The sequence below is a fragment of the Manis javanica genome, chromosome 7, assembly GCF_040802235.1.
Source record: "Manis javanica isolate MJ-LG chromosome 7, MJ_LKY, whole genome shotgun sequence".
Classification (NCBI taxonomy): Eukaryota; Metazoa; Chordata; class Mammalia; order Pholidota; family Manidae; genus Manis; species Manis javanica.
The window spans coordinates 65,554,696-65,573,235 of NC_133162.1; the positions used below are offsets into that span (position 1 = coordinate 65,554,696).

General features: G+C 38.4%; 1 protein-coding gene across 8 annotated transcripts in view; it reads right to left on the bottom strand.

The window, feature by feature from the left end:
- The window catches only part of RNLS (renalase, FAD dependent amine oxidase), a 296,831-nt gene that overhangs the window by 64,007 nt on the left and 214,284 nt on the right, over positions 1-18,540 (bottom strand). For 7 of the 8 annotated variants that reach the window (XR_012133248.1, XR_005057122.2, XR_012133249.1 and 4 more), the window contains exon 5: positions 1,992-2,165. The exons of the other annotated variant lie outside the window; for it this stretch is intronic. Coding sequence is in view for 3 of the 7 variants with exons in the window: in XM_037002825.2 (XP_036858720.1) it covers positions 1,992-2,165 (174 nt within the window). In the remaining 4 variants the exon portion in view is untranslated. The remainder of the gene's footprint in view (positions 1-1,991; positions 2,166-18,540) is intronic. 8 annotated transcript variants of the gene reach the window in all.

Below are 18,540 nucleotides of genomic sequence, written 5' to 3' on the forward strand. Positions count from 1 at the left end.
GTCCTATGCCCCTTGCCAAGTGACTGGTTTCAGACTGGTCAAGTAACCTAGTTTGAACTGTGAGATACAAGATGATGTCATTTGAGGGGTTTCTGGAAAGATTTCCTTGATTCTTAGAAAGGAACAGAGGCAGTAATAGTCTCTTATTGCAAAGCATATCTTTGGGTCTAAAGATATGCTTTGGGTCTAAATGTGACTCCAACAGTTACCACCATATTGCCACCAGTCCAATGAGGATGTCAGTATCAACAGCGGAAGAGAGCAGAGAAGGGTAAACACAAGGTCCTTGAAGATATTGCTCAGGTCTTGAATCAACCAATCCTAAAGTCTCTGTATTTTCTTCCTCTTGAGTATGTAAGTCAGCTTGGACTGACAAAAGAAAATACCATAGGCTGGTGGCTTACACAGAAATTCATTTCTCTCAGTTCCAGAGATTGGAGTCTAACATCAAGTGCCAACTGATCTGGTTTCTGGTGGGGACTGCTCCTGGCTTGCAGATGGCCTGCCTGCTTTCTCACTTTCTCCCTATGCTCACACGGCCTTTCCTCAGTGTGTATGTAAGGATGGCAAGAGAGCTCTCTCTCTTCTTCATTTTATAATGCCACCAGTCATACCATATTAGGATCCCACCCTTATGACTTCATTTAACCTTAATTACTTTCTAAAAGCCCTATTTCTCCGAATATAATCATTTTGGGGTTAGGGCTTTGACATATGAATCTGGGGGGAATGCAAGTCAGTCCATAGCAGATAATATAACAAATATCCTTATGTTGTTCAAACAAGTTTAAATTGGTTTTTCCATTATTTATTACTGAATACACCCTAACAGATATACTTTATGAAGCAATACAGAAAGGATAATGTCTAATTCATGATGTATAACATGAGACGATCCAGGGCTATTTTCCTTTTCTTAAAACAAAGCAGTTGTAGAGTTCAAAATGGTTAGTCCATTGCTGTTAAAGGGCATTTCATGAACTGCTGATTGTACATATATGTGGTATCATGTTAACATAAATAGTCCAGCCCTTAGGGAGTTATAAGTTATAAAAGAAACATTTTTCTAAGATCATGTGCTCTGATATAAAAACCATACTCCAGCCCAGTTCTATCATTATAAAATTCTGGCAGGCCAAGAAACGTTACTTGGTGGTTTTATCAAGCAAAACTTCCAATTAATGGCTTGATGAAACCATTGCTACACCATAAAACACCATAACAAATTGAGATTATGATTCCTTTCAAGAATTTAGTCATTTTAGATCATTACTGTTCATTCCCCAAAAAGCAGTATCTCAGGATCACTACAATCCTGCAAAGAAGACGATATTTTCACCTTTATGCCAGAAATGAACCACTTGTATTTATTCTTGCAATTCAAATCTAATTTTAATAACTACCCTTCAGCAAAATAGGGTGGAGTATAGATTCTATCCCATTCTATAAAGCTGTTATAAAACATCTTACCTGTCATTTTAGTTACACTGTATACGAGGTAATTTTATGTGGTCTTCCAGTGAAAATTAAATAAAATTATACTGAAGTGTAGGCTTTTCATAACAGAGTAAAATTCACTCTTTATTTCTAGCCTGGGCAGTGGAAAGAGCAGCACTTATCGAATTTTAGACACAAAATCAACCAACCAAAAACCAAACTCCACCAAGAAACAAATGATGAGAGAAACATTTGCATACAGATGGATCCATATTAAAGCAATAGAACTTGGGCCATTTTGGAATCTTAAACCTTCTGACACTATTTTCATGAATTCAGTAATACAAACCACGTGGTGAATGATTTTCTGAAAAACTTTGCTGGTTTCTCTGTGTATTTTATTATTGGCCAAAAGTGATATTAAATTTTATCCCCTGTGGCTTGGAGTTAAATGCTTGCTCTGTTCAGAATGGCAACACTCAATTAAACCACATTTTTCATGATCTACACTCTCCATTGTTACTGTATTTAAGGGAAATAATGGGGGTACTGACCTATATTGCGTTTCTTATTATCATTGGAGATGAAGCGTATGCAGGGATTACTGGTGATGTACTGCCCAGCCCAAGGGACATCAATCTTCGTGCCAGCTTCATAAAAGAGGCCCAGAGCGTAGCGAGAGGAGTAGCTCACAGACTCCAGTTGCTGCCTTTGGCATTCGCTAATTACTGTGGAAGAAAAAGCACAGGGCATCAGACTTGAAAATATCATCTTTCCTTTTAGTACATCAAATGCAAAAGGCCTTTAAACCAGTTCCAACTGTTTCCAACTCCATCTCACTTATGATGAATTTTGAAAGGTAATGTAAAATAGCATCAGCTCTGATTTCTTTCCAGAGTGATTACTGACTTTGGCACAATTGTTTTTATCAAGCTGAAAGTCCAAACTCTTTAGACCGGCATTCAGGGCTCTCAAAATCTGGCGCCAAGTTGCTTTTCTAGCTTTGTAGCCCAGCTATTATCCTGGGACTGTCTGACAAGATTATAGATTCCATATACTGGGTACTTACTATGAATCAGGGTCTTTGCCAAACACTTGACACAAGCATTGCCCTCTGTGCTAACAACCACTATGTTATGTTAGGTACAGTATTATTCCCATTACAGGCAAGGAGCCTGATTCTCTGACCCTTAGGCATCTCTTAAATTCTTCCACGTCATATAATGATTTGTCTGTCTGTCATCCTGCTGCCAGTGGATTATAATAGGTCCTTAAGCACAGGGACCACATCTTAGGCGTCTTTGTTATATGTCTTTACCCTACTTGGTATAAACATAGCAAGGGTGAAAGTATAAAGGGATGGAAAGGCAAATACAGGCACGCAAAGTTAGTTGAAATGTAACAGGTGAATAATCAACAAGTAGAAAAAGACTGGGAAATGAATTAGGCAGTAAGTGACTCTGCCACTTACCAGCTACATGATATTGTCCAAGCTACTTATTCTAATTATAGTCCTCTTGTCTATAAGGGGCAATAACAGTACAGGATGCATTAGTCTGTTATGAGGATTACATGAAACAGTGAATATACCAAGCACTTGGTGTATGGTAAGTGTTCACTAAGTTTCTTTTTCTATTATGGAGAGGAAAATATTTAGGAAATGGGATAATATTCCATCCTGGGATGGGGAAGGAAAAGATTTCCCACACTTTTTCATCTCCATCTCTAATCTTCCTATCCTTACGAGTCTCAGGGAGCTGCTTGCTCATTTATGTTCAGCATTAATAACTTGGGTTTCAGAGAAGGCCATAGCTCTATTCTGAAAGCTTAGCTAGGCTAGTTAAGAAATGGCATATATAAAATTTTTTTATTTAATTATTGAAAAATATCCTAAACTAAAACAGGATAGGTATAGGATGCAGGTAGCTTTAGCTAAAACTTGGATAAGTGGCTTTAGGAGGTGGAGAGAAGGCAATAAGGGCATTCAATGAATTATTTAAGCATTGCAATGATCCTGTACATTATCAGAGAATATTCTTGGCTACAAAACATTTTAGAAAGAAGACTTTACTTAATCTTCACAAAAGCTCTGCAAGAGAGATATTTCACCATCCTTATTATACATCCCTAGGAAGCTGGACTCAGAAAGGTTAAGTAAGCAGCCCTGGGTCACACAGCTTGCCAAGATGTGTGGTCAAGAAGAAGCCAGAATTCCCTTATAGGAGTCGGGCTCATATCCTTATTACTCTATTCTTTCCCCTCCTGAGCTGCAAGTCTGAGTTTCCAAATGAACTTTGTCACTGTTTCTCCTCTGACATTAATGGTTATTTTGCACTCCCTTAGAAGTAAAAGTCATCATTCTCTTTAACCATCATTTTATGCCTTATTAAAAGATTTACTTGGTGAGTGAATGCTCTTCTGACGTTAGCCTCATTACACTCTCTTGAGTTTCATTTTATTATTTAATCTACTTTTTTTTTGAGAGGGCATCTCTCATATTTATTGATCAAATGGTTAACAACAATAAAATTCTGTATAGGGGGGTCAATGCTCAATGCATAATCATTAATCCATCTCAAGCCTAATTCTCGTCACTCTCCAATCTTCTGAAGCATAACGAACAAGTTCTTACATGGTGAACGAATTCTTACATAGTGAATAAATTCTTACATGGAGAACAGTACAAGGGCATTCATCACAGAAACTTTCGGTTTTGATCACGCATTATGAACTATAAACAATCAGGTCAAATATGAATATTCGTTTGATTTTTATACTTGATTTATATGTGGATCCCACATTTCTCCCTTTATTATTATTATTATTTTTATTTTTAATAAAATGCTGAAGTGGTAGGTAGATGCAAGATAAAGGTAGAAAACATAGTTTAGTGATGTAAGAGGGCAAATGTAGATGATCAGGTGTGTGCCTATGGACTAAGTATTAATCCAAGCTAGACAAGGGCAGCAAAACATCCACGGATGCAGAAGATTTCTCTCAAAACAGGGGGGGGTGAGGTTCTGAGCCTCACCTCTGTTGATCCCCAATTTCTCACCTGATGGCCCCCCTGCGACTGTGCCTGTCTTAGGTTGTTCCTCCCTTGAGGAATCTTACCCGTCTCTGGCTAACCAGTCATCTTCCGGGCCATACAGGGAAATGTAAAGTTGGTAAGTGAGAGAGAAGCCATATTGTTTGAAAAGGTTAGCTTTTTACTTCTTTGCAGATTTATGCCCTGTGGCTTCTATGCCCAGCACTTGTCTCGAGGTATCTTTACCACCTGGAGGAATTATGATACTCTGTAAATTCGATATGGAGCACGAATTCTATTTAAGGGTTGTAATTAGGAAGGAAGAAAAAAAGCTCTAAGGTAGCATATGGAAGAAAACATGGGAGGATTGATTATTTCTTTGACATGTCTTCTTGTAGAAGCATGTATAGGTTTTAAACTACTAACTAACTTGCGCTCACATGTTAACATAATAGGAATACGGTGACATAAACAAAGCAAATCTATATTTACCATCCATCTCCAGTGAAGCCAAGAAAAACCATTTAGGCACCCTAGGCATTTGTGAAAATTTGCCTATGATATGATGGATATTGTCCAACTGTACTTGAACAGTCTGAGAGAAATCAGACAAACTAAAGCAACCCATTTCTGGGATCTGTTCACATCCCATATGTTCTTTTAACCGTAGATAGTCTATAGTCATAAGATTTTGGAGTGCTACAACTTGCACCCCTCCCAACTCCTGGTTGAGTTCCAACAGTACAGATCCGGTCAAATTCGTTGTCTCACTGTATGCACATGCCAGCCTAGACATCTCCCTCCTCATTCCAATGGCAAGTCCAGGAAACAGTGGGGTGGATGCAGCCACAACCGCAGCATCGTCCAGATCCCTGTGGAGGCTTTTTGATGATCATCCCCTGGCACGAGACCTCCAGAGAGTGCTGATGCCGGAAGCTTCTCCTCATATCGTATCTTAGTTCATTTTCTGGGTATCCAAGCTAGGCCTTGATCTTCTGCATAGAAACAAACAGACCCTTTGCCCACACTTTGACATGCCCTCTATACCACTGTGTAGAACTCATTGGAGGTCAGCACACAGGAACTGCTTTTTTTTTTTTTTTATTAAGAGAAAGGAATATTATCAGAAAAAGGATATTTAAAGCATGCGTTGATCTTTGATTTACCAATAGTTTTATCCTATCAAGGAATAATCCCCCTTTTCTTTCTTTCTTTCTTTTTTTTTTTTTATTAAGAGACAGGAATATTATCAGAAAAGTAACTCCATAGCTGATCATCTGACACCCTTTAAGTGATCAACATTAAGGATATTTAAAGCAAGCATTGAACTTTGATTTACCAATAGTTTTATCCTATCAAGGAGTAATTCCCCTTTTCTTTCTTTCTTTCTTTTTTTTTTTAATCTTTAATCTACACTTACATGAAGAATACTATGTTTACTATGCTTTCCCCTATATCAGGTCCCCCCTAAAAACCACATTACGGTTACTGTCCATCCGCTTAACAAAATGTTGTAGAATCACTACTTGTCCTCTCTGTGTTGTACAGCCCACCCTCCCCTTTCTCCCTCCCCCTTCATGTATGCTAATCTTAATAGCCCCCTTCTTCTCCCCCTCCCCCCTTATCCCTCCCTGCCCACCCATCCTCCCCAGTTCCTTTCCCTTTGGTACCTGTTAGTCCATTTTTGGGTTCTGTAATTCTGCTGCTGTTTTGTTCCTTCAGTTTTTCCTTTGTTGTTATACTCCTCAGATGAGTGAAATCATTTGGTATTTCTCTTTCTCCGCTTGGCTTATTTCACTGAGCATAATACTTTCCAGCTCCATCCATGTTGCTGCAAATGGTTGGATTTTTCCACTTCTTATGGCTGAGTAGTATTCCATTGTGTATATGTACCACATCTTTATCCATTCATCTACCGATAGACATTTAGGTTGCTTCCAATTCTTGGCTATTGTAAATAGTGCTGCGATAAACATAGGGGTGCATCTGTCTTTCTCAAACTTGATTGCTGCATTCTCAGGGTAAATTCCTAGGAGTGGAATTCCTGGGTCAAATGGTAGGTCTGTTTTGAGCATTTTGATGAACCTCCATACTGCTTTCCACAATGGTTGAACTAATTTACATTCCCACCAGCAGTGTAGGAGGGTTCCCCTTTCTCCACAGCCTCGCCAACATTTGTTGTTGTTTGTCTTTTGGATGGCAGCTATCCTTACTGGTGTGAGGTGATACCTCATTGTAGTTTTAATTTGCATTTCTCTGATAATTAGCGATGTGGAGCATCTTTTCATGTGTGTCTTGGCCATCTGTATTTCTTTTTTAGAGAACTGTCTGTTCAGTTCCTCTGCCCACTTTTTAATTGGGTTATTTGTTTTTTGTTTGTTGAGGCGTGTGAGCTCTTTATATATTCTGGACGTCAAGCCTTTATCGGATCTGTCATTTTCAAATATATTCTCCCATACTGTAGGGTTCCTTTTTGTTCTATTGATGGTGTCTTTCACTGGACAGAAGCTTTTCAGCTTAATGTAGTCCCACTTGCTCATTTTTGCTGTTGTTTTCCTTGACCAGGGAGATATGTTCAAGAAGAGGTCACTCATGTTTATGTCTAAGAGGTTTTTGCCTATGTTTTTTTCCAAGAGTTAAATGGTTTCATGACTTACATTCAGGTCTTTGATCCATTTTGAGTTTACCTTTGTATATGGGGTGAGACAATGGTCCAGTTTCATTCTCCTACATGTAGCTGTCCAGTTTTGCCAGCACCATCTGTTGAAGAGACTGTCATTTTGCCATTGTATGTCCATGGCTCCTTTATCAAATATTAATTGACCATATATGTTTGGGTTAATTTCTGGGGTCTCTAATCTGTTCCACTGGTCTGTGGCTCTGTTCTTGTGCCAGTACCAGATCATCTTGATTACTATGGCTTTGTAGTAGAGCTTGAAGATGGGGAGTGAGATCCCCCCTACTTTATTCTTCTTTTTCAGAATTGCTTTGGCTATTTGGGGTCTTTGGTATTTCCATATGAATTTTTGAATTATTTGTTCCAATTCATTGAAGAATGTTGCTGGTAATTTGAGAGGGATTGCATCAAGTCTGTATATTGCTTTGGGCAGGATGGCCATTTTGACGATATTAATTCTTCCTAGCCATGAGCATGCGATGAGTTTCCATTTATTAGTGTCCCCTTTAATTTCTCTTAAGAGTGACTTGTAGTTTTCAGAGTATAAGTCTTTCACTTCTTTGGTTAGGTTTATTCCTAGGTATTTTATTCTTTTTGATGCAATGGTGAATGGAATTGTTTTCCTGATTTGTCTTTCTATTGATTCATTGTTAGTGTATAGGAAAGCTACAGATTTCTGTGTGTTAATTTTGTATCCTGCAACTTTGCTGTATTCTGATATCAGTTCTAGTAGTTTTGGAGTGGAGTCTTTAGGGTTTTTTATGTACAGTATCATATCATCTGCAAATAGTGACAGTTTAACTTCTTCTTTACCAATCTGGATTCCTTGTATTTCTTTGTTTTGTTTGATTGCCGTGGCTAGGACCTCCAGTACTATGTTAAATAACAGTGGGGAGAGTGGGCATCCCTGTCTGGTTCCCGATCTCAGAGGAAATGCTTTCAGCTTCTCGCTGTTCAGTATAATGCTGGCTGTGGGTTTATCATATATGGCCTTTATTATGTTGAGGTACTTGCCCTCTATTCCCATTTTGCTGAGAGTTTTTATCATGAGTGGATGTTGAATTTTGTCAAATGCTTTTTCAGCATCTATGGAGATGATCATGTGGTTTTTGTCTTTCTTTTTGTTGATGTGGTGGATGATGTTGATGGATTTTCAAATGTTGTACCATCCTTGCATCCCTGGGATGAACCCCACTTGGTCATGGTGTATGATCCTTTTGATATACTGTTGAATTCTGTTTGCTAATATTTTATTGAGTATTTTTGCATCTACATTCATCAGGGATATTGGTCTGTAATTTTCTTTTTTGATGGGGTCTTTGCCTGGTTTTGGTATTAGGGTGATGTTGGCTTCATAGAATGAGTTTGGGTGTATTCCCTCTTCTTCTATTTTTTGGAACACTTTAAGGAGAATGGGTATTATGTCTTCTCTGTGTGTCTGATAAAATTCCGAGGTAAATCCGTCCGGCCCCGGGGTTTTGTTCTTGGGTAGTTTTTTGATTACCGTTTCAATTTCTTTGCTCATACTTGGTTTCTTTAACTTTTGTGTTTCTTCCTTGGTCAGTCTTGGGAGGTTGTATTTTTCTAGGAAGTTGTCCATTTCTTCTAGGTTTTCCAGCTTGTTGGCATATAGGTTTTCATAGTAGTCTTTAATAATTCTTTGTATTTCTGTGGAGTCTGTCGTGATTTTTCCATTCTCATTTCTGATTATGTTGATTTGTGTTGATTCTCTTTTTCTCTTAATAAGTTTGGCTAGAGGCTTATCTATTTTGTTTATTTTCTCAAAGAACCAGCTCTTGGTTTCATTGATTTTTGCTATTGTTTTATTCTTCTCAATTTTGTTTATTTCTTCTCTGATCTTTATTATGTCCCTCCTTCTGCTGACTTTAGGCCTCATTTGTTCTTCTTTTTCCAGGTTCGATAATTGTGATGTTAGACTATTCATTTGGGATTGTTCTTCCTTCTTCAAGTGTGCCTGGATTGCTATATACTTTCCTCTTAAGACGGCTTTTGCTGCGTCCCTCAGAAGTTGGGGCTTTGTGTTGTTGTTGTCATTTGTTTCTATATATTCCTTGATCTCTATTTTGATTTGTTCATTGATCCATTGATTATTTAGTAGCATGTTGTTAAGCCTCCATGTGTTTGTGAGCCTTTTTGTTTTCTTTTTAGAATTTATTTCTACTTTTATACCTTTGTGGTCTGAAAAATTGGTTGGTAGAATTTCAATATTTTGGAATTTAGTGAGGCTCTTTTTGTGAGCTAGTATGTGGTCTATTCTGGAGAATGTTCCATGAGCACTTGAGAAGAATATATATCCTGTTGCTTTTGGATGTAGAGTTCTATAGATGTCTATTAGGTCCATCTGTTCTAGTGTGTTGTTCAGTGCCTGTGTGTCCTTACTTATTTTCTGCCTGGTGGATCTATCCTTTGGGGTGAGTGGTGTGTTGAAGTCTCCTAAAATGAATGCATTGCAGTCTATTTCCCTCTTTAGTTCTGTTAGTATTTGTTTCACATATGCTGGTGCTCCTGTACTGGGTGCATATATATTTAGAATGGTTATATCCTCTTGTTGGACTGAGCCCTTTATCATTATGTATTGTCCTTCTTTAGCTCTTGTTACTTTTTTTGTTTTGAAGTCTACTTTGTTTGATATTAGTACTGCAACCCCTGCTTTCTTCTCACTGTTGTTTGCCTGAAATATGTTTTTCCATCCCTTCACTTTTAGTCTGTGCTTGTCTTTGGGTTTAAGGTGAGTTTCTTGTAAGCAGCATATAAATGGGTCATGCTTTTTTATCCATTCTATTACTCTGTGTCTTTTGATTGGTGCATTAAGTCCATTGATATTTAGGGTGACTATTGAGAGATATGTACTTATTGCCATTGCAGGCTTTAGGTTCGTGGTTACCAAAGGTTCAAGGTTAGCTTCTTTAGTATCTTACTGCCTAACTTAGCTCACTTATTGAGCTGTTATATACACTGTCTGGAGATTCTTTTCTTCTCTCCCTTCTTATTCCTCCTCCTCCATTCTTCATATGTTGTGTGTTTTGTTCTGTGCTCTTTTTAGGAGTGCTCCCATCTAGAGCAGTCCCTGTAGGATGCTCTGTAGAGGTGGTTTGTGGGAAGCAAATTCCCTCAGCTTTTGCTTGTCTGGGAATTGTTTAATCCCGCCATCATATTTAAATGATAGTCGTGCTGGATACAGTATCCTTGGTTCAAGGCCTTTCTGTTTCATTGCATTAAGTATATCATGCCATTCTCTTCTGGCCTGTAGGGTTTCTGTCAAGAAGTCTGATGTTAGCCTGATGGGTTTTCCTTTGTAGGTGACCTTTTTCTCTCTAGCTGCCTTTAAAACTCTTTCCTTGTCCTTGATCCTTGCCATTTTAATTACTATGTGTCTTGGTGTTGTCCTCCTTGGATCTTTTCTGTTGGGGGTTCTGTGTAATTCCATCGTCTGTTCGATTATTTCCTCCCCCAGTTTGGGGAAGTTTTCAGCAATTATTTCTTCAAAGAGACTTTCTATCCCTTTTCCTCTTTCTTCTTCTTCTGGTACCCCTATAATACAAATATTATTCCTTTTGGATTGGTCACATAGTTCTCTTAGTGTTGTTTCATTCCTGGAGATCCTTTTATCTCTCTCTATGTCATCTTCTATACGTTCCTGTTCTCTGGCTTCTATTCCTTCAATGGCCTCTTGCATCTTATCCATTCTCCTTATAAATCCTTCCAGGGATTGTTTTACCTCTGTGATCTCCTTCCTGACATCTGTGATCTCCCTCCAGACTTCATCCCATTGCTCTTGCATTTTTCTCTGCATCTCTGTCAGCATGTTCATGATTTTTATTTTGAATTCTTTTTCAGGAGGACTGGTTAGGTCTTTCTCCTTCTCAGGTGTTGTCTCTGTGATCTTTGTCTGCCTGTAGTTTTGCCTTTTCATGGTGATAGAGATAGTTTGCAGAGCTAGCACGAGTGACCGCTGGAAGAGCTTTCCTTCTTGTTGGTTTGTGGCCTTCCTCTCCTGGGAGAATAGCGACCTCTAGTGGCTTATGCTTGTCAGCTGTGTGCAGACAGGGCTTCTGCTACCTGCCTGTTTGCTATGGAGTTTGTCTCAGCTGTTGCTGTGGGCGTGGCCTGGCTGGGGCTGCTCCTCCAAAATGGTGGATCCCCATTGGAGGGGGAGCAGCTGGGAGGCTATTTATCTCCATAAGGGGCCTCTGTGTTCCCTGTTGCCCAGGGGGGTTGAATGCCCAGAGATCCCCAGATTCCCTGCCTCTGGACTAAGTGTCCTGTCCTGCCCCATTAAGACTTCCAAAAAGCACTCTCCAAACCAAAACAACAACAGCAACAACGAAAGAGTAAAAAGAAAAAAAAAAAGAAAGGAAAAAATGCGCGATTTTCTTTGTCCTCAGGCGCTGGTCTCAGGCACCCGCCCACCGTCTTGCTGCCCTGCCTCCCTGGTATTGGGTTCCCCATCCCTCCAAGGCTTCCAAAAAGCACTCGCCAAAAAAAAAAGGGAAAAACGCATGATTTTGTTTGTCCTCAGGCACCGGCCCCAGGCCCCCGCCCACTGGTCCTGCCGCCCTGCCTCCCTAGTATTGGGAAAAATGCGCGATTTTCTTTGTCCCCAGGCGCTGGTCTCAGGCACCCGCTCACCAGTCTTGCTGCCCTGTTTCGCTGGTATTGGGGTCCCTGTCCCTTTAAGGCTTCCAAAAAGCACTCGCCAAAAAGAAAAAAAAAGGGGAAAAACACGCGGTTTTCTCCGTCCTCAGGCGGTGGTCTGAGGCACCCACCCATCAGTCCTGCTGCCCTGCCTCCCTAGCACCAGGGTCCCTGTCCCTTTAAGGCTTCCAAAAAGCACTCGCCAAAAAAAAAAAAAAACCGCTCTGGTTTCTTTCCACCCACCGGGAGCTGGGGGGAGGGGCGCTTGGGTCCCGCCGGGCCGGGGCTTGTATCTTACCCCCTTCGCAAGGCGCTGGGTTCTTGCATGTGTGGATGTGATCTGGATGTTGTCCTGTGTCCTCTGGTCTCTATTTTAGGAAGAGTTTTCTTTGTTATATTTTCATAGATCTATGTGTTTTTGGGAGGAGATTTCCACTGCTCTACTCACGCCGCCATCTTGGCTCCGCCCACCTTTAATCTACTTTTAAAGTTATGGCTTGATGTCATGTTACTACTTTTTGAGAGGGAGAAGGTGAAGGAGACTAATCCTAACAGTTGGGCACATACTATGTACTTGGGGTCTTTTCACCACATTTCCCATTTTTTCAGTTAAAAAGCAAATGAACAAAACTGTGTAGTCAGCTATTTAGTAACTGAAAGGGCCTAACATTGTATTCTTTTTTTTTTAAACTGAACTGAAGGGTCAACTAGGTCGACATCCAAACTGGACCTCCCCACTGCCCCATGTTTGTACATTTAGCTAGTTTTTAGACAAGCTGCCAAGTGGCAAATCCCACTGGGGAGCCTTTTGAAAAGGTAACTGATATCTATATAGAAGCAGAAATGAATAGAAATGAACCTTAAACACCCTTGTCTGCAACAGGAGCTCCACAACTCATTCTGAGAACTGAGAGGTGAGACTTCTGGCTGAAATAATCTCAATTTCTAGATATATTCAGTTACAAAAAAATTCATCTTCAGGGCCTTACAAATTTTTTTACTGTTGTAAAACCTAACAAAGGTATTATTTTGTTTGAAAAATTTTCTTACACAAGATGCTGAATGGAGCAGCTCTAGGTCCCAAATACATAGTTTTGGCAAGAAAAATGATAGGTTCTCTACTATCATGTATTCAAAAGGAACATTTATTTAGAAAACAAGTTCCCACTAAAATACCTAATTCAAATATAATGAATATTTACCTTGATGTCATCCTCATTTAATTTGGAACCACTAGAATTATACAATCTTTCTAATTATACACACACATGCATATATATTATATAGTATATATTTTATGGCTATGTGATATGATTAAGTGGCTATAAATTGTAATGAACAGAGTAGTTTACATGCATAGTTCCATGAAGGAGAACTGTCTCCATTCCTTTCTCCTTGTGCCTGTGTGTGCATGTACATGTAGATGTGTGGGTCTGGGGGAGGGCAAGGGGAGGGAGAAGGGGAGTGGAGAAACAGAAGACCTAGGATGAACTCCTGAAAACATCAAGTAAGTCACTTCAGTTTTTTGTTTCCTAATGAAATTTCATTCTTTCAGTTTCCTAACCTGTAAAAGAAGTCTAAACATGCATTTTCTGCCTATTTCCTATGTTTTTGGATGAGGATCTCATTCATTCATTCATGGCCTATTTTATGCCAGGCACTGTTCTAGATGTTCCATTATAAATAAATAACCACATAAGTGGTAGGTTAGTTAATGATAAGAACTGTAAAGAAAAACAAAGCAGAGTTAAGGGATACCAGGAACAGGTGTGGGTAAGGAGGCTATTTTGTACAGGCTCTCAGGAATATAAATCTCTGCTAAGGATTTTATTCTAATTGACATGGGAAGTTCTTACTGGTTATGAGCTTAGGACAGATATGATCTGGCTTGTGTTTTCAAAATTATTGTTCTGGCTACAGGTGAAGACTGCAGGAATACAAGAGAGGAACTGGGGCAAAGAGCTGTTGCTGTAGTCTTGGTCTGGGGAGAACAGTAAAGGTCAGAAGTAGTTACATGTTGGATGGTATATGTATCCGCATGTGTGTGTGTGTATCAATAAATATTTATACTTTCTATATGTGTATATATGTACATCACATATATATGATGTGATTTCTAATTGAGGTTTAACATATATACAGAAAAGTATGCCTTGACGAGTTTTCATAAAGTGAACAAACTGGTATAGACACCAGCCAGATTAAGAAACAGGTCATTACCAGAACCCCAGAAGCTACCCTCCCCCCTTTTCAGGCACTCCCTGCCAAGGGTAATCAGTAATCCTGAATTCTAACATGGTAGATGATTTCAGCTGTTTCTAAAAGTCACATACACAGAATGAAGTGATATGTACTCTTTGTGCCTGGCTTCTTTCACTAAATACTATGCTTACAATATTTATAAATGTTGTTACATGTAGTTAAGTCTCACCATGGGATCGTATTTTGGCTATTACAAATGATGAAGAATTTATATGTGTGTTTTGCTTGGTATATATATATATATATACACCTGCTTTAATACACCTAGTATTAAAATTCCTGGATCATGTGGTTCCCTTATATTCAGTTTTAGTAGATTCTGCTAAATGGTTTGTACCAATTTGTACTCTCACCAGGGGTGTTAGAATGTTCAGTTGCTCCACATCCTCATCCTCATTTGCTATTAGCTGCCTTTTGAATTTGGTGTGTAGTGATACCACATTGTGGTTTTAATCTGCATTCCACAATGACTAATATTTGGAAACCCTTCTGTGTTTATTTGGATATACTTTTGTGACTGCCTGGTCAAATCTTTGCTCACTTTTCTTCTGGGTTGTCTGCCTTTTTCTTATTGCTATGTATGAGTTCTTTACATATTCTGGATATGAGTCATACAAGAATTGGAAAACTTTCTTCTCCTTAGTGGCCTACCTTTTTACTCTCTTAATCATGTTGTTTGATGAACAGTTTTAATTTTAATTTAGTAAAATTTACTATTTTTTTCATTTACAGTTAGCATGTTTGTGTCCTTTTTAAGAACTCTTTGGCTACTCCAAAGCCTTGAAGATATGTCCTTTTTTTTCCTGAAAGCTTTGTTGATTTACATTGCACAGGGTTTTGGATATATTCTGCGGAGAAAGTGGCCAGGATTCCTGTTGGCTTTGGAAAGGTGGTGTGAGGCAAAGAGATCAAATGAGGAATAAAAGGGGTAGTAATTCTCCTCCCTGACCCTAGTTAGATAATCAACAGCTTTACAGTTTGATAACTTTTGAAGTTACAGTATAAAAATAAATAAGACAGTAGTTAACAGTTTGATAACTTTTGAAGATACAGTATAAAAATAAGACAGTAGATTGTAAGCAAATTGAAGCAAACACTGTGCCTCATGAGCTGTGTGCGTACAGGTCCCAGGACAATGGCTGGAGCAATATGGGCATTCAGTAATATTAGTAAAAACATTCTCAGTTTAGGATATTAAGAGAGTACCCAAAGGCATAAAGAGGCAAAAGGGGAAAAAAAATCACCAAATTCTTATTACCCAAAAAAACAACTATTAACACTTTGACATTTTTCCTTTAGTATTTTCCTTTTTTCTTTAAACATGGCTCTGATCATACTGTATATACAATTTTGCACACTGCATTTTTGCTTACTATATGACAAAAAAATCTCATTGTAAACATAAATTTTAACGCCTTCATAAAATTTGATGGAATGGATGTAATTTGTTTAACCATTCCATTAATGTTGGACATTTGTTTCCTTTTTGTATATTATAATTAAAGCTGTTATGCACATCTTTGTGCATAGATGTTTATCTACGTTTCTAATTATTTCCTTAAGACAGAAGCGTGGAAGTGGAATTACTGTTAAATTGATTTTCAGAAAGACCGCATCAATGTACACTTTCAGTAACAGTGTATGAAACACCCATTTCACTGTATCCTTGCCCATATTACATATTACCTGTTTTTCTTGATAATTAGGCAGGAAACATAGATCTTATTTTAGTTTTAATGTACACTTTTTTAAATACTGAGAGTAAACATTCTTCATCTGTCTACTAGCCCATATATATTTTTTCTTTTTTGGAAATAATCTGTTCATGTCATTTTGCTAATTATGCTATAGATTCTTCATGTTTTAAGTTGATTTTTATTGATGGGTGATAGATGATAGAAATTCTCCAATTATTGGATGTCATAAAATTTTTCCTACGTGCTCTTTACATTTTAGTATCATATAAGATACTATAATATTTATGTAGAAAAGCTGTCAGTTGTTTTCTCCCTCCCTCTTTCTTGCTTAAAGTACTTAGCTTTAGCTGGTTATTCCTGCTGCCTGACATCCAGCCCCTGGCTTCTCTGATCTGCTTTGCACCCAGGGTGTGATGCCCTCTCTATAGGCTGAATTCCCTTGAGCTCTGGTTTCTGGATGGTTCTGGCCAGAGAGAGGCATAGGGAGGAGACTGCAGTGGGGAGAGACCAAGGCCAGAATAGTGATTCCTTCTGCTCTTTCCTGCTTTGCCAGGTGCCAACAATGCTGAGCTCCTGTACAGTCAAAGTTCCTTTCAGGCAGCTCTTCTTCCACGGGTCCAACTCTCATGGGGCATCAAACACCTTGCTTTCTTTTCTCACCCATTTAGGCCAAGGAGTAGTAGTGACTTCCTGCTGTTACTGCCCCAAGTGCCACAATATTCTTTGCTGGTTGCCTTAACCCTAACCACTGTTGCTGTAAATGCCCTTTCATCACATTCTTTCCACTAAAACCTTTTTGAATGTACCATCTTTTACTTGCTGGACTCTACCTGAAACAGTATCTAACTGCTTTTTCTAGATACATTCTGCTGTTATGGAATGGTAGAGATCAGCCTCTTAAGATCAAGTCCGTGGGCCCAGAAGTATTCTGAGTGAGAATATTTCATGATTTATGAAGGTCTGTGTTTTCAAAGGTAAACGAAATACTGCTTTCAACTGTATTTCTCTTAATCTAATACTGACTTTTTTTGGCATGACAACAAATATTTCAATCTTAATAGCAAAACAAACACCTTGTAGCACTAACTTGACATTCACTATCAACATTGTGCTTAATGGTAAATGCTGCTCACACTGATGACTGGCGCTCAAAGCCTTAATCTATTTCTAGAAGTTTAGTTGTTTACAGCCAATTAGAGAGGATTGATGATTTCTGGATTTGCCGCTATACATAAAGCATTCAAGCTCACGGACAGTTGAAGTTAGAAGTCATTTGTATTTTAACTATTTAAGTTCTGCATCAGGAGGTACTGGCTGCTCTTGTTTTACTTATTATTGCTTTTTATCTTTTATGTTGAATTCCAAAAGTGTCAAAAAAGTTCATGCACCAATTCAACTCCTAACACTAGGCTATCTTGTTCTTTGGGGACATGAAGCTAATAGTGTTTTAGCCAGAATAACTGGTTCCTCTGCACTCAAAGTAGCTATAGAAATAGTGCAGAAAGACTCATTTTCCATAAATAGTTCTCCTAGCAGGCCAGTACAGAGTTTGAACTTTTACCATTCATTGAGTCATTGCTTTGGAGTGAAAGCATCACAGAATCAGTCTCATTGCACTTCACCTGGAATAAACTGCATGTTCACAAGGGCTCTACAGGTATAGAAGTCATTAAGCCTGGAAGCACAGTTTTAAAAATAGTTTTGACAAGCAATAAATCTTGAGTTTATAGGTGACAGATTTCAGCAGTTTTATCTATGTGGGATTTCCCTGGGGAAATATTTCCTTGATCCTGAGAAGCATCTCTGGAGTCAAAGAATTTGGGTTTGAATTCTGGTTCTGACATTTATTTATGTAACCTTGGTCAGTTGTTTAATCCCTCACAGCACCTGTTTTCCTATAAAATGAGAATAATAGTGCCTGCCTTAAAGGATTGGTAAGAAAATTAAATGAGATGATGGTAAGTGCATAGAACAATGCCTGGCACAGAATAGGTATATTGCAAAAAATCCAAATTATAGTTCTAGACTTTAAAAGTCATTAGGGGTGTATATGTGTATATCATACTTCAGAAAAAGTTTTTTAAAAGCCTCTGGAGGCAACATCCTAACGTTCAAGCATATCAAGGTACTTCCAAATCAGAGACATACCTTCATCTACTAAAGTATATGGGATATACTTCTTCACTTTTCAGAGCAGAGGTTAGAAAAACTAATTTTTCCTTTGAAAAGTAAGGAATATTAAAGAAGCCAAAAGCATTTCGGACAATAATTTTTGAAAAATTAACATAAATTGTGGAATTCTTTAGCTATCTAAATCAGAATGCTGAATGTTCAAAGACTTGCCTTTTGGGAGGAATGAAAACCTGTATTTTGGGCCGATAATTCTAGTATGTTGACATTACATTTTCTTAATCCTAATCCCATCCCAGGACTGTCTAAAAATAAAAGGTGCCAAATAAATGCATATGCATTTCTCTATATTGTCCATTAGTCACTTGATAAAAATTCAAGATTAAACTGATTTTACACTCATATGTTCTGCTGTTATGCTTTCTTTGTTTAGGGGGAAATGCTAATCATTACCTGAATACAGACCTTAACAGGCATGTTTCATCTAGTTGCTATGCATACTGTTTCTTGGAAGTCATCAGGTTATATTAAAAAGCATAGACATGAAAGTCATTAGAATGCATAAAAGCTTAGGTCAATTAAGTTCATACCTAGTAAGAGAAGTTTATCCTAATGCTACCCAAATTTTGTGGGACCGTAATAATTCATTAAGT